Consider the following 14,294-nt stretch of genomic DNA (forward strand, 5'->3'; position numbering starts at 1 on the left):
GAGCTCCCTCCAGTGTGGCATGGGCAGCCCAGATCCTTCTCCAACCTCGACATGAGCTCTGTGACCCCCTGGCAGTAACAACCTCGCAGTAGGCATCTATCTCAGGAGGCTGAGGAGTTTGGGGGGTTTATTGCTTGTAAAGTGCTCTCATCCGACAGCTTCATCTGGGGCCAGGACAGAGCCAGCACTAATGACATCTGCAGCAGCACGATGCCCCCGAGGCACACAAGCCCTGCCTCCCACCCCACAAGCTGTCACAGCCCTGGGCAAAGCTGACTTTGTACCTGAGACCTCTTCTCCAACAAAGCTTGGAGAGGTCCCAAAGGAAAATTTCTCCAATTTGTACAAACTTCGATGGCTTCCTGCAGGGGAGCTTTAATAAACAGGGGATGGGAAAGCAAAGCTGCCATAGGGATTGTTTTCTTAATGTGGCCATGTTCCTCCTAAGCACCTTTCGGGAGAACAACTCAGAGCCCTCTATCGACACCTCTGGGATTAAAGCCTCTGATAGCCAGGGATGGAGAAGGATATTCACCCACTTTATGCAAGGGAATGTTGAATCCTCATAAGATCATGAAGAAAAGTTCGGAGAGTGAAACAGCAAACCTGAGAGAAGAGCTCCAGAGACCGAGCTGTCCACCCCAGCCCTGATCCCATCACCATCATGGGCAACTGCTGCAGACCCACCAGCAACAGCTGCAACTTGCTGGTGCTAAAATCACAGAGAAGAGCTAAAATCTTGTGGAAACCTCTGCAATACACGGCCAGCAGAGCAGCTGATTTCTGCGGCAAGCTACTAGAAATACCACGCAAGAACACGCTGGGCTTAAAGCTCTTGCTAGAGCTTGTCTGCTGTCTGAGTGGCAATCTGTCCCACCAAGAGGAGACCACAGCTTGATTGCCAGGAACAATGAATGAGCATTTGCCAGTGCTGGTGCAAATAAGCGCAGCTCCACTGGCGTATAGGAAGGTGATGGGGACTCATTTCAGGTGGTGACCATGCAGCGGTTGGTGGGACAAGATCTAGAGATGACCCCAGTGCTTTGGGTCGCAGAAGAGGGTGAGCACATGGGGTTTCACGCTCCTTTTCCTCCTGCCAGCTGGCACCCAATGCCACAGGCAGCCTCAAGGGAGATGATACCTCATGGCAACTTCTGGCAGGACCAGAGAATGAGAAAGTAATTTAAGAGTGAGCAAAGAGTCGAGCTGAGAGAGGCGGGGAGGGAAGGGAGTGTGAGAGGTGGATGGAGCTGCTGCTCCAGAAAGCCCCACGAGGTTTAAACCGAGTTATCAACAACCCCACAGGTTTCCCAGGAGCTACTGCTGCTCTTCTTCGTGGAGCTCTCAGGCTGCTCTGAATTTTTTAACATTTTCTGTTAATACTAGCACCCTTGCTGAGAAAGTTGGTGATATCTGTGAAAAATGCCATCTTCCGCCAACATTTTTTTTGCTTGGCTTCCCAGCAGGGAGGTACAGAGCAGGTACCTAAGAGGAAAACTTCTACGTGGAAGGAGCAAGCTTAAATCTCAGTCTAGTGCTTCCTCCTCATGCGTCTCACAGTCAGGATGGGGAGAGTTAAAATTCAATGCCATTTAACAGCAACAAAAGCCCAGGGCTAACAAACGCAAAAGGCACCGCTAATTTCTGCCCGTAGAAGGCACCTGGCCTGGAAAAACGTTTAATTTGGTCATCGCAATCTCGCCGGGAACGGCATGATCTATTGCTTCACATCAGAAGCAGGTTCACCTTATCTCCGCGTGCGCAACTCGCCCTGCCCAGGGCGAGGGACGGTTTGCACAGAGGAAAGGGAGATTCCAGCCGCCGGGCTCCGTGAGCACCCATGGGTGCGTGACGCACAGGATGCTCAGCCCCGCGAGGACAGTAATTAAAAGACCGAGTGAAGGAATCAGAATAATCTGCCGTATTCGAAGGAAAGTGAACCAGCCAGCTGAGCCCATCATACCCAAACCCACGCTGATGAAACAGAAAGCTTAAAGTCTGCTTAGCCCCGCAGCATCCCCAGCCCTGCTAATCTTGCTCTCTGCTACACCAGAGCCCAGAGCAGGGTGAGGGGTGTGGGCAGAAGCACTTGTGGTCCATAAACATCTGAGGCCATGGCTCGGTTGCACAGGGGTGGCGTCAGAGCCTTGATCCAACAGCAGGGCATCCCGGGACAGAGGGCTCTACCTGTTCTCAGGAGGCTTTAGCCATCCCTGAGGCAGGAATTAGGATCTTGGCAAGCTTGGGATCATATGCAATGCTAAAAATTGGGAAGGCAAAAGAGTTTTGAGGAGGAGAATGGAGATCCAGACCAGCCTTGGGCTCAAAAATACAGGGAATATTTGGGTCTGGGATTCACAGCCTAGCATATAAGTGAGACAGGCAGGTACTGAGGGAGAGAGGCTGTCCCCTCGCTACACCGCTGGTATTGCTCCTTTCTGGTGCCAGCGCTCCCCAGCTGAGCTGTGGTACAAATTATGAGTCCATCAGGATACCACAGAGGTCAGGCCTCCCTTTTCCATGACCTCGTTCCCATAACCCACGCTCTCCTCTCCTCCCCCCAGCATCTTTTCCTGAGGTTTGGATTCTGCGGTTTCTATTGAGGACATCTCAACCAAAGGCCTGAGCTGCCCACTCTTCAGCAGAGAAAAACTGTTTTGCCAAACAAGATAAGCAAGGAAGCAGCAGAGGAGAGCGGAGGCACCTTCACATCGCCGGCTGCTGCCACTTAACCCTCTCATAATAGCAAACAAACGGGAGCCAGAGCTGCAGCTTCACCGCTGCCTTCCCCTGCTGCCGGAGGAAAACCATCCCCGTCCCTGCACCTCTCCTTCCCCTGGACATGCTCTGTGATGGGACAGCCCCACGCACAACCTTTCACGGCAGGGATGGAAAATATTTTTCCCTCCTTAAGACAAAAAGGAGCAGCCCAAGCAGCCGGCGGTAAAATTGCAGGCACTGAGCTCGCCCCGATCCCGGGCAGGGACCAAACAGCGGGGTCCTGGTGGCATTTTGTTAAGAAATGTGACTCGTGGGAGTCAGGCCGAGGTGGTCTTCTCATCCTAACCCCAAGAGGAAAGAGAAGCGATGGGGTTCGGTAGGGATTTCAGAGAAATCCACGCGCCAGGATAGGGAATCCTGTTGGAGCATGGAGAGGAGAGCGGAGTCTGCCTCGGGACAAGGGCTGGGGCAGCCCCTTGGTGCTGGGCACCTCAACCACCCCCACCTGGGGGCAAAGCTTTTGGGGAGCAAGGAGAAGCTTTCCCTTCACCGTCCCCCAAATTAACCCCCCGCCCTGACCCAGCAGGGCAAGAGCCTCTCCCGTCGAGGCAGGGATGTGAAAGCCATCGCCCATGCCACCATCACCTGTGCCACCACGCCAGCACGCCCTGCCTGTCACCTCTGCCACCGCCTTCGCCTGCGGGAGTTTTGTCTGGGGGGGGGGGGCCTGAGGTCGATCCCCGACACCCGAGGACGCTCACTGCCCCCTGAGAGCAGGCTGCCCCCACTGCTGGCCTGCTTTGGGGTGCGTGCCGAGGGTCTGGCAGCGGGACCACTGGGGGGGGGGAGCCGAAGTGAAGGGTTGGGACTGCCCCCCCCAACCAGCCCTGAACCCCTGCTTCACCGGGGGGACTCCCATCAGCACCCCAAATTCCCTGAAGTCCTGTGAACGCTGAGTGTCACAAAAACCCTACAGCAAGCAGGACCCCAGTGGGGGCTCCCCACAGCCCCCTCTGGCGCAGCCTGGAGTTGGGGGGGCCGCACTGCATCGCCCCCTCTCCACCCCCCGACACCGCCCCCCGCCTTCCTTCATCTCCCTTTTAAGAGCTCTGCGGGGCCGCTCCTGGCCTCCAGCCCACGGCAGCCCCCACCACGCGTGTCCCCATCCACGGGTGGGCAGCAGGGGGGGGGGGGGGGGGCAGAGACAGCCCTCGGGGAACGCCCCGTGTGCGCCCCCCCCCGGCTCCCTCCCGCTGTCCCATCGCCCTTTTAAATTCCTCAAAGGCTCCGAGCAGGGACACGGGGGGGGGGGGGCGCCCACGCGGGACCGCCCACGGGGGGGGGGGTCTGGGAGGGGGCGTAGAGGGAGGGGAAGGGAAGCAGGGGGGGAGGGAGGAGGAAAGGAGGGAAAGGGAGGGGAAAAAGGTGTGGGGGGGGTCCCCCCGCTCCCCGCGCCCCCACCCACGCGCGGCGCGCCCGGTCTCGCGTGGGCTCCTCACCTTCCTCTTGTGCCGGTGGATGTCGCCGATGGAGTTGGCGACGGTGTTGGGCCCCAGCAGCATGCGGGTGCTGCGCGGCCACTCGGTGCTCACCAGGTGGTGCTCCCCCATCAGGATCTTCCGCACGTTCTCCGCGCCCGTCACCCGCACCAGCGGCCGCCCCAGCAAGTGCGTCTTGAACACGTTCCCGTACTTCTCCCGCCGCGAGGACTGGAAGCAGGAGCCCTGCGGGGGGGGGAGGGGGGTCCCGAGAGGCCGGTGTCACCGCACGGCCCCCCCCAGCCCCACGCGTGGGGATCCCGCCTCCCACTCCGCGTCCCCGCATCCCCCCGCGAGCAGCATCGCTCCCGGAGCAGCTCCGCGGGGATTTCGGATTTTTTTTCCCCCCCCCCTCCCTCCCCGTTTTTTGGAAGCGGGCACCCGGCGAGCAGCCTGGGGAAGAGGCGAGGAGGGGGGAGCTGTGCCTGAGGGTCTGGGGGGGCCGAAATGCGGGGGTCCCACCCGCGCACAGCCCCGCTGCCTCCGACGGGGCGCCCGGCGCTGCCCGCTCCTCCCGCCGGGGCCCTCCGCCCCCCGTCCGCCTCCCTTTTTCTACCTCCCCCGGCGCTTTTAAAACACTTTTTTTTTTTTTTTCCCTCATTTTTTTTCCCCTCTCTTTTTTTTTTTCCTCCTTTTTTTTTTTCCCTCCTTTTTTTTTTTCCTCTTTTTTTTTTTTTTTTCCCCCCTCGCTCAGACCGAATTTACTCGAAAGGCTGCGATTCGCCTAAGTAAATCTGCAGATTTCGGGCGGCTTTAATAACTTTCCCACATGCTCCGGGGGGGGCTTTTGTCGGCGAGGAGCCGGGCGGAGCGGCGGGGCGGGGGGGGGGACACGAGCCGGGTCCCCCCCAAACCCCGACCCGCCGGGAGAAGCGCTGCGAGCGATCGCGGGTTGCGAGTGCGTGTGTTTATTTTGAAACAAAAGCGCGGTTGTGAATTTCAGATGTTCAGGTGACCCTGTTTCTTGATCTGCGTAAATATAATTAAAGTCCTTTTTGTGGCATTAATAAAGAGTTATTTGTACACCATTTCCAGGGCAGCACAAAGAGGACCTTTATGTGGGAGAAGTTTCGAATGGAGTCCAATTTATACAAAATTCTGTATTTTTAGCCCTGGACTCTGTTTGGATGGAGCCTGTGGAAAAGCGAGAACCCTTTTCTGGTCCCCCTGTAAAAATCTGATAAATTTCTTTAAAAAATAAAGCCCTATTGAGAGCGCGCGGTTAACCCCTTCGGCGCCGCGGCCGGGGAGGGGGACAGCTCGGGGTGCGGGGGCTCGCACCTCGGGGCTTCCCCCAGCGCCGAGCCGAGCCGAGCCGGGCCGGGCCGGGCCGGGCCGGGCCAGCCGCAGCCGCGCAGCCGGTCCTGGGCAGCGCTGCCCGGAGGAGCCGTGCCGGGGCCGTGCCGTCAATGAAACGCGACCTCGGGCGGCGGGAGCATCCCGGCGGAGGCTCCGCTCGCCGGTTTGTTTGGCTCGGGGTGGGAAAGGCTCGGGCTAATTGTCCTCGGGGCTTCCCTCCCGGGAGGCTGCGAGCGGCGGGGTGCCCCCAGCCCGGCCCGCGGCTCCCCCCGAGCGGGGCACCCCCGGCGGCCGCCAGCCTCCTCTCCTCCTCCTCCTTCTCTCTCTCTTTTTTTTTTTTCCCCTTTTTTTTTTTTTGGCAGCCACCCTTCCTCAACGCGGTCCGAGGGGATCCCGCTCCGCCCGCCGCTGCTGCTCAGCACTTAGCGAGGTTAATCCCGGGTTAAGCTCCCGATTACCTCCGTGGGCTTCCCCCGGCACCGGACCCGAGCCGGGCGGGTCGGGGACACGGCCGGGAGCAGCTCCCGGGGCCGCGGAGCGGGCAGCGAGGGGGGGGGGGGGGCGAGACCCGGGGACCCCCGCGCCGTGCCCGCAGCCCCCCGGGGCAGCCAAATCCCCGCGTGCCGCCCCCGGGGGTTGGCTGATTTCGGTTTTTCATTTTGCTTGGATTCGGGTTGTAGGGGAAGAAAAAGGCTTTTTTGGCAGCGCGGGGGAGACCCCCGAGCCTCCCCCCCGCCGCCTCCCCGGCACCGCGCAGCCCCCGCCGGGGGAACCCCGGCGCGCCCCGGGCCGGGCAGCGCAGCGCGGAGCCCCGGGCGAGCCGAACCGAGCCGAGCCGAGCCGAGCCGGGCTCCCTCGGTGCCCCCCCGGCCCCATCTGCCTCCCCAGCTCGCCGGGAGCCCGCCTGATGCAATCGCAGCCCGTGCAAAAGGAAAGAAAAAGGGAGGGAAAAAAAAAAAAAAGAGAGGGAAAAAAAAAAAAAAAAAAAGCAGCCGGTCCCAGCCCACCTTCCAGGGAGGGAAGGGAATCCTCCTTACCTGCAGGAGCCAGTGGAAGGTTTCTCCGATTAAAGGGAATCCCATAGAGCCTTTAGGGATTGGTAGCTTGCAGGTTTTGTCGCGGGTGGCAGCCCAGCGGAGCTGCCACAGCTGTTGGGACACGGCCAGCAGCAAAGTCAGTGACACCAAGCACGCCGCGAGGGTAGCCAGTGCCGAGACGAGATCAAAACTTTCAAAAAGCATATTTGGAAGAAGGAGGAGGAGGAGGGTGGGGAGAGAAACAGCCCCTTGACAGGCACCACACTCGCACCCACACACACGCACGCACGGAAAGAGGGCGATTGCGGAGCGCACACTGACCCTGCCTGGGGGGTCCTGGGGCGGGGGGGCCGCGCTCGCCCCCCTCTCCGCCGGCAGGTTAGAAAAACAGCAGGAAAAAAGGAGGGGAAAAAAAAAAAAAAAAAAAAGGGCAAGGAAAAATTGAAAAGGGGCAAAAAAAAAGGAGTTTCTCCTCTGTCCCTCTCTGAAAACTTTGTTCTTGTTTGGAATAAACTTGACAGAGTGACACAGGCGAAAAAAAAAAAAAAGAAAGAAAAAAAAAAAAGAAAAACACACCAACAACACTAAAAGAGAGGAAAAAGGAAAAAAAGCAACAGGAGAGCCCCCAAAAGAGGGGCGTGGGGGTCCTGAGTAGCCAAAAACGCGAGAAAGAAAAAATTAAAAAGGAAAACCCCGGAGTGAAAAAAAAAAAAGACCCCCAAAAAGTCCAAATGCAGATGCTCTGGCTCTCGCTCGCTTTCAAGGCAAGCCACACACACCAGAAGGAGAAAAAAAAAATGAAAGGAAAAAAAAAAAAAAGGAGCGAGATTTTTAAAAATACTAAAAAAAAAAAATCTTAAAATAAGTCAGCAAAGACCTGGAGAGATGGAAGAATTAAATAGCTCTATATATGTATCTATACACACGGAGCGAGACAGATCGGTTTATATCTCTATCTCCCTCCACATAAATATATCTCCATAAATATATATATAAATATATATATATATATATATATATATACGCCGGTTATTTGTTAGCCCCAGACTTTTCACAAGACTCCTGTAAAGAGGAGGCAGGGCTGCCTCGGTATAGCCCCTCGCGATGTGAGTTCGGGTAACAGAAAGTCAATGTGTGTTTATATAGAGGCGGGGAAGCCGGGCTGGGCTCGCCGCCAGCCCCGGCTGCTCCCCCGCACACCCACCCTCACTTCAGAGGGCTCCGGGGGAGGCGGGCCGAGCCGGGCGGACGCGGCGCTGGAGCGTGCGAGCCCTGGCCCGCCGCCCGCCGCACGGTCACGCCGCGCTCCTCGGCCTCCTCCTCCTCCTCCTCCTCCTCCTCCTCCTCCTCCTCCTCCAGCCGCCGCCGCCGTCCGCACCTTCGGCCTGCGGAGAGACAAGCGCGGCTCAGCCCGGCGCCCCCCACCCCAATGATTTGTGTGTCCCCCCCCCCGATGCTTAACCACTCCTCGCGAGCCCCTCGCCCCAAGGATTACCCCCCAAGATTTGCACCCCCCCCCCCCCCGGTTAAGGACTCCCTCCCTGCAATCCCCCCAACCCCAAGATTTACCCCCCAAGATTCACCCCCCCCCGGTTAAGGACTCCCTCCCTGCCATCCCCCCAACCCCAAGATTTACCCCCCAAGATTCACCCCCCCCTCGGTTAAGGACTCCCTCCCTGCAATCCCCCCAACCCCAAGATTTACCCCCCCCAAGATTCACCCCCCCCACACACTTAACGAGTCCCTCCTTGCAACCCCCTCACCCCAAGATTTATCCCACCCCAAGATTTACCCCCCAAGGTTTGCCCCCCCCCCAGTTAATGAGTATCTCCCTGCAATCCCCCCAACCCCAAGATTTATCCCCCAGGATTTGCCCCCCCCCCCCCATTTAATGAGTTCCTTGCAACCCCCTTAGCCCAAGATTTATCCCATCCCAAGATTTACCCCCCAAGATTTGCCCCCCCCATAATGAATCCCTCCCTGCAATCCCCCCAACTCCAGATTTACCCCCCAAGATTTGCCCCCTCACCCCAAGATTTACCCCTCTACTTAATGAGTCCCTCCTTACAACCCCCTGCCCCAAGAATTACCCCCACCCACAGTTTTCCCCTTAGGGTGACTCGCACCCCTCTTGCCATGTCACCCCAACGCCCGAGCCCCGGGTTCCCCCCCCTTCCCCACACCACTGTTAGCCCCAAATATTTCTCCCACACAACACCCCCCCCCCCCGGTGTAAACCCCTAATGGCTTCCCCTTGCAAGGATCCCCCCTCCCAAGTCTTACCCCCTCCAAGGATTTCCCCCTTCCAACGATCCCCCCAGAGCTCAACCCTTTACGATCCCTCCCTGCAGCAATGTCCCCCCCTCAAGAACTACCCCCCCCACCGTGACTTCCCCCTGGCAGTGATGCCCCCCAGGATTTATCCCCAATAATTTTCCCTTTTCAGTTATTCACCCCCACACTAGTTTGCCCCAGGCAATGACCCCCCCCCCCCCAATACCCCTTCCTTTTCTGAGAGACTCTGCCCTCTCCCACGGCTGGCTCCTTGCAGCGGTTTGCCCCCCCCATAGTAATCCCCCCCCCAGTTTCCCTGCCCGCCGTGCTGCCCCCATCCCCTCCCCGCTTGCAGGGATTTCCCCCTTTGCTGATTTGCCCCCGGGGTGCTTTACCCCCGCCCTGCCTTGGCCTCTTGCAACAACTTACCCCTTGCAATACCCCCCCCCCCAATTATTCACCCCCTTGCAATGCCCCCCCCCCAACTATTCACCCCCTTGCAATGATTTCCCCCTCCGGTTATTCGCTCCCGAGAACTTGCCCCTTGCAATTTATTTACCCTCTGCCCCCACAAGACATTTTTGTCGGGTTTGCCATATTCCACCCCTCACCCCTATTTCTCGGGGGGGGCCACAACCACTGTTCTGCCCCCCCCCCCCTTCCCAGGACACAGGGCTCAGGTCTGGGGGGGGGGGACCCGCTGTCTCCCCGCGGTGCTTCCGAGCCAGCCGCTGCCTCGCCCAGGAGGCTGCCGCCCCCCCCGGCCCCCCCGGCCCCCCCCTCAGCCCCAGCAGCGATGGAGGCAGAGGCAGGTATCCGGGCTGCCTGGTTACAGGCACTTTTGCAAAGCATTTGCTTCGGATTACAGGAAAAACAAAAGTTCATTGAGTTCCCCCCCGCTCCTTCGCCGCCCCCCCCCCCCCCGCGTCCCCCCCCCCGCGTCCCCCCGTAGCCTCCCCAGCTGGTTTGAGTCTGGTGCCCGGTGGGACTGCGGAGCTCCGAGAGGGGCCGAGCCCCCCCACCCCCCCTCCACGCCGCTGCGGCTCCCGGGGAGCTGGGGACAGGGCAGGACCCCCCCCCAAAAGCCTTGCTTTGAGGTGATCCCGGGGGGAGCCGGCACCGGAGCCCCTTTCCTGCCCGGCCCGGTGCGGGGATCCCCCCGGAGGGTCCCGGAGGGGGGGCGCAGCGCCCCCCCCCACACCACGCTCCCCGCATCCTTGGGCACCCCCGGGGCAGGGAGTCCCCTGTCTCCCCCCCCACACAGAGCCGCCCCCCACCCACGCGTGTCCGGGCTCTCCCGTGGGCACAGTGCGAGCTGAGGGGGGGGGGGGCTCGGTGGACTCGGTGCTGAGCACCCCCCCCACACACTCTCCCTCACGCCGCTGCAGGGAATCGGTGCCAAACACCCCACGCATCCCGCTGTGGGACCCCCCCCGCGTGTCCCTCTTCACGACGATCCCCCCACCCCTCCCCACGTTACCGCAGCCCGGTGCAGGGAGCCCCCCCCCCCGCACATCCCATCCACCGGGGACCCCCCCCACCCCACTTCCCCACGACCCCCCCCACAACCGTACACCGGGGTGCGCCCCCCCCATACACCCCTTGCAGGGCTGCTCCCCCCCCCCCCCAATCCTCCTCCTCCTCCTCCTCCTCCTCCTCCTCTTCTTCCTCCCCCCCCCCGGCGCATCCCGGTGCCGGCGCCCCCCCGGCGCCGCGCTCACTCTTTGCCCTGCCGCCCCACCCGGTGGCCGCTGCTGGCACTGCAGGCGGAGCCGCGCAGGTGGCCGCCGAGCCCGGAGGGGGTCGGAGCTGAACACCCCCCCCCCAAAAAAAAAAAAAAAAAAAAAAAAAAAAAAAAACCACCGCCCCCGGCCAGGTGAGGGATGCTGCCCGCAGGGTGCCTCAGCCCGCAGCCCCTGCCCAAAGCGCCTTCCCAAAAAGCCCTCCGCAAAGGGCGTCCCTGAAGCATTTCCCAGAAATGCTGCCCCGAAATGCTGCCCCGAAGCACTGCCCGGGAGTGAGGTCCCAAAACAGCTTCCCTAAATACCTTCCCCAAACACCTTGCCAGGACCTTCCCAAACACCTTCCCAAACGTTTTCCCATGCACCTCCCCAAAACACCTTCCCAAAACACCTTCCCAAAACACCTTCCCAAACACTTTCCCAAACACCCTCCCAAAAACACCTTCCCCAGATTCTTCCTCCTGCACCCCGCTGTGCTCCCAGCCCAGCCGCTAACGGGGCAGCGCACTGAGCCGTGGCCCCCCCCAGGCAGCTGTGCACCTCATAGGGCTCAGATCCCCCTACCAAGAAGAGAAACTGGGGGAAAAGGGCTCAGCTCCCCCCTGCTGCCCCAAGCTCAGAGCAGAGGGGATGCAATGTGTCCCCCCGGGGCTGTGACACCGAGCTCAGCACCAGACCTAGGCCGTGGCTGAGAGCCCCGAAGAATTATTTTAGCACAGTAAATCCCCCAAATCCCCCAACAACTTTGTTTCAACCCTAAGGGCAGCACCTGCTGCTGAAAACACCCCCAGGAACCCCAAACAGTGGGGCTGAGCACAGGACCAGCCAGCGCAGAGGGAGCCCTTTTCTGCCCTGCTCTCCTCCCCCCTTTCCCCAGGGAAAAGTCACCCCCGGAGCTGCTGAGTGTGTGAACACAGCTCGTGTCCAGAAATGCGAAAATGTCTTTTTGCGGGGCTGGCAGAGGGACAGAAATCAGCCACCGGCACGATGTATTCTCATGAGAATCTGTCCCTTTTCCCTCTTGTGGAAATTCAAGGGAAAAGCCTACCAAAAAATCGGCTGCTTGGGGTTTATCTTGTTTGTTTGTTTGTTTGTTTTTTTCCAGAATTCCCCCCCTCTGGAGATTAAAACCCTGAGAGTCCAGAGGGAAAATGATGTTCCCAAGGCCAGCAGCAGGGCCAGCACCAGGTCCCCAGGGCGCAGCCTGCAGCTCTCCTGCCTCGGACACGACTTCGACCGCCATCCGGATAAATTTAGTGTCATCAACAAATAAAGGCAAAAAACCCATGGAATTGCAAACGGGATGGAAAGGGCAAATAGGGGAGCAATTGTCGATGGGGAGGAGAGGGTGCCGACACTGCCAGGCAGGGGGCTGAGAAACACAGCCCGAGGGAGCGCCGTGGTGGTGGCTGCTGCTCCGCCAGGCTGAGCCTTGAGGCCAGCAGCACCAGGAGGCTCAGGGCTACCAAGCTAAGGCTTAGGGGTGTCCAAAAACTCCTCCTTCCAAAAATTCCCCCATCCCAAAGCCCGGTTTTGCAACATGAACGAGATCCTGAACTTTTCCTGCCTCTTTCCCTGGCGGGGAAAAGCAAAAAACTTTGGCGAAGCTGGGCCCAACCCGCCCCGGCTCCACTACTGACAGCTGCAGCTCTGAGGAGCGAATTTCTCTCCCTTCCAACCCTCCAGGCTTTTGGCTTCACCAGAAAGAGCGATGCTCTCCTCTCCCTGCGGCTCCAGACAAACCCCAGCACTGTTACGTTTCGGCTGGAGAGAGCAGCAGAGAGTCCCCTAGGTTAAACGCTGGGCTGCGTGACTTGGAAAGGCTCACCAGCAGTGAAAGTGGGGTTGCTCGGCCTTTCGGGGTCACTCCAGCTCCTCGGGCATGGCAGGATGAAGCGAGGTGCCTGACCCACACCCTACACCCGTGCCCCCTTGCCCCGCGCTGCAGGCAGAGCGAGTGCGCCCACCGCAGCCGCACCGACAGAGCTGATGCCCTGAAACAATCCCACAGGCACTCCTAGGTAACTCCTTGCTTTATTTTTCTTTTCTAATCGAGCAACTCATTCTGAAGTCACCTTTTATTTTCCTCTCTATTTAATGCTTTCTCATCTCCCATCTCTTTCTCTAGCACACCAATAGTTTCTGTCCGTGTTTCAGCTGGCGCGCAGGCAAAACCCACCAAGAGGGGAACTGGGAGGAATTGCAAAGGCACAAGTGCGATTTTTGATTTTCTTGTCCCATTCAAAGACTGGTTTCATTACACCATGCACAGGAGTGTGACACTACTTGTATTTGCTTTAAATTCACCCAAATAACTTTGATTTTTGATCCAGGACTCCCTGCTAACACTGCGCTGCGAATAGACTTCGTGTTGCTACTTCTTTTCAGTCTGATCATGGGTTGTCTTTCTCGCAGGCATTAATATTCCCTGCTCTGACAGCCCTTTTATGGCTGATTTTATAACTTTTATGCTACGGATCGCCACGTACTTTCTGAACGCTGAACCACCTGTATGGCGAATAAAGCACGGGGGCCGCCGTGCGATCCCCCCAGTGCTCCAGGAGTGCAGCACAACGTATGGAAGCTTTGCATTTCCGAGCAGTCACACCTCCAGCTCACTGGTAATTTAACCAGCGGCCCTGCCAGGCTATGAATGAAAAAAAAAAAAAAAAATCTACCAAATCTACAATTTAATTTTCCCAACCAGCTTCTTGCTCACTTTTGCAACGTTTTAACCCAAACTCGCAGGGGAGCCCCGCGGGGTCCCAGCGGCTGGCAGATCGCATGCAGCACCCCCCCCCCACCTAGGAGCAGGCCCCCGCTTGGGGCTCGGCGCTTTGTTTTGCTTCGCTTTTTTAACCAGGCGCCTTTAAAGCCCCGCGATGAAATTTAGAAGTTGTCATCACCGGCTTTTTCACCCCTCGGATGAAACAAAACAACAACGAAATCCCTTGGCAGAGGCGGGTGGAGAAAAGGAGGGGAGCGGCGGCGGGGGGTGCGCTGGTGGGGAGGGACGGGAGCTGCTCCCCAACGCCCACCACCCACACCCACACCCCGGCACCCAGGGGACCCCAGTGGGGCAAACGCCACGGAGGGAAGGGAAAAGGACCAAGAAGCGGGACACCACCGCCACTTACCGAACCTCGACGCCCCGCTCGACTTGGGGTGCCGCCGGCCCCCTCCCGCCCCAGCCCGGCCGTCCCGCCGCGCGCTCCCCACGCCGGGGCGACCCGGAGTGCTTTATAGCCTGAAAGCTGGGGTGGTCCCCGCCCACAGGGTGCTGCCTGAAAATCGGTATTCATAAGCATTTAGGAAGGATGACAATGTAAAGCTTCCTCTGTGCCCCCCCCCCCCCCCCAAAAAAAAAAAACACACCCGCCTGGGACCCCTCCGCCCCGCTTTTTCCTCTCGCTTTGCCGCAAAACACTCATTGAAAAAAAAAAAATGCTCGAATAGGCTCTCAAATATCGTCTGCCCCTTGCAGGAGCAGCTCGTGGTTTGTTTTTTTTCTTCCTCTCTTTTTTCTTGTTGTGTTTTTTTTTTTTCTTTTTCTTTTTTTTTTTTTTTGAAAAGCCTCCGAAACCAGAATGTTTCTGCAAAGAGTTTATCAAATTACATTTGGTGACAAAGAGCTAAAGTGCATTTTCTTGAAGGCCTGACAATTGGGGAGCCATCAAGGAAAT

The 14,294-nt window shown here is 58.7% G+C and overlaps 1 protein-coding gene across 2 annotated transcripts in view; it reads right to left on the reverse strand.

Moving 5' to 3' along the window:
* Window positions 1–13,934, reverse strand: part of CYP26B1 (cytochrome P450 family 26 subfamily B member 1) — a 28,744-nt gene extending 14,810 nt beyond the window's left edge. The window contains exons 1-2 of one of the 2 annotated variants that reach the window (XM_066997044.1): window positions 13,749–13,934; window positions 4,221–4,445 (exon numbers count right to left, since the gene is read on the reverse strand). In XM_066997044.1, coding sequence (XP_066853145.1) covers window positions 4,221–4,445; window positions 13,749–13,919 — 396 coding nt within the window. In that variant the 5' untranslated portion in view covers window positions 13,920–13,934. Of the gene's footprint in view, window positions 1–4,220; window positions 4,446–6,595; window positions 7,790–13,748 lie in introns of those variants that run through there. The other variant, XM_066997043.1, reaches the window with a different exon arrangement.
* Window positions 13,935–14,294: the final 360 nt, after the last annotated feature.

Source organism: Anser cygnoides, chromosome 4 (assembly GCF_040182565.1).
Source record: "Anser cygnoides isolate HZ-2024a breed goose chromosome 4, Taihu_goose_T2T_genome, whole genome shotgun sequence".
NCBI classification, from domain to species: domain Eukaryota; kingdom Metazoa; phylum Chordata; class Aves; order Anseriformes; family Anatidae; genus Anser; species Anser cygnoides.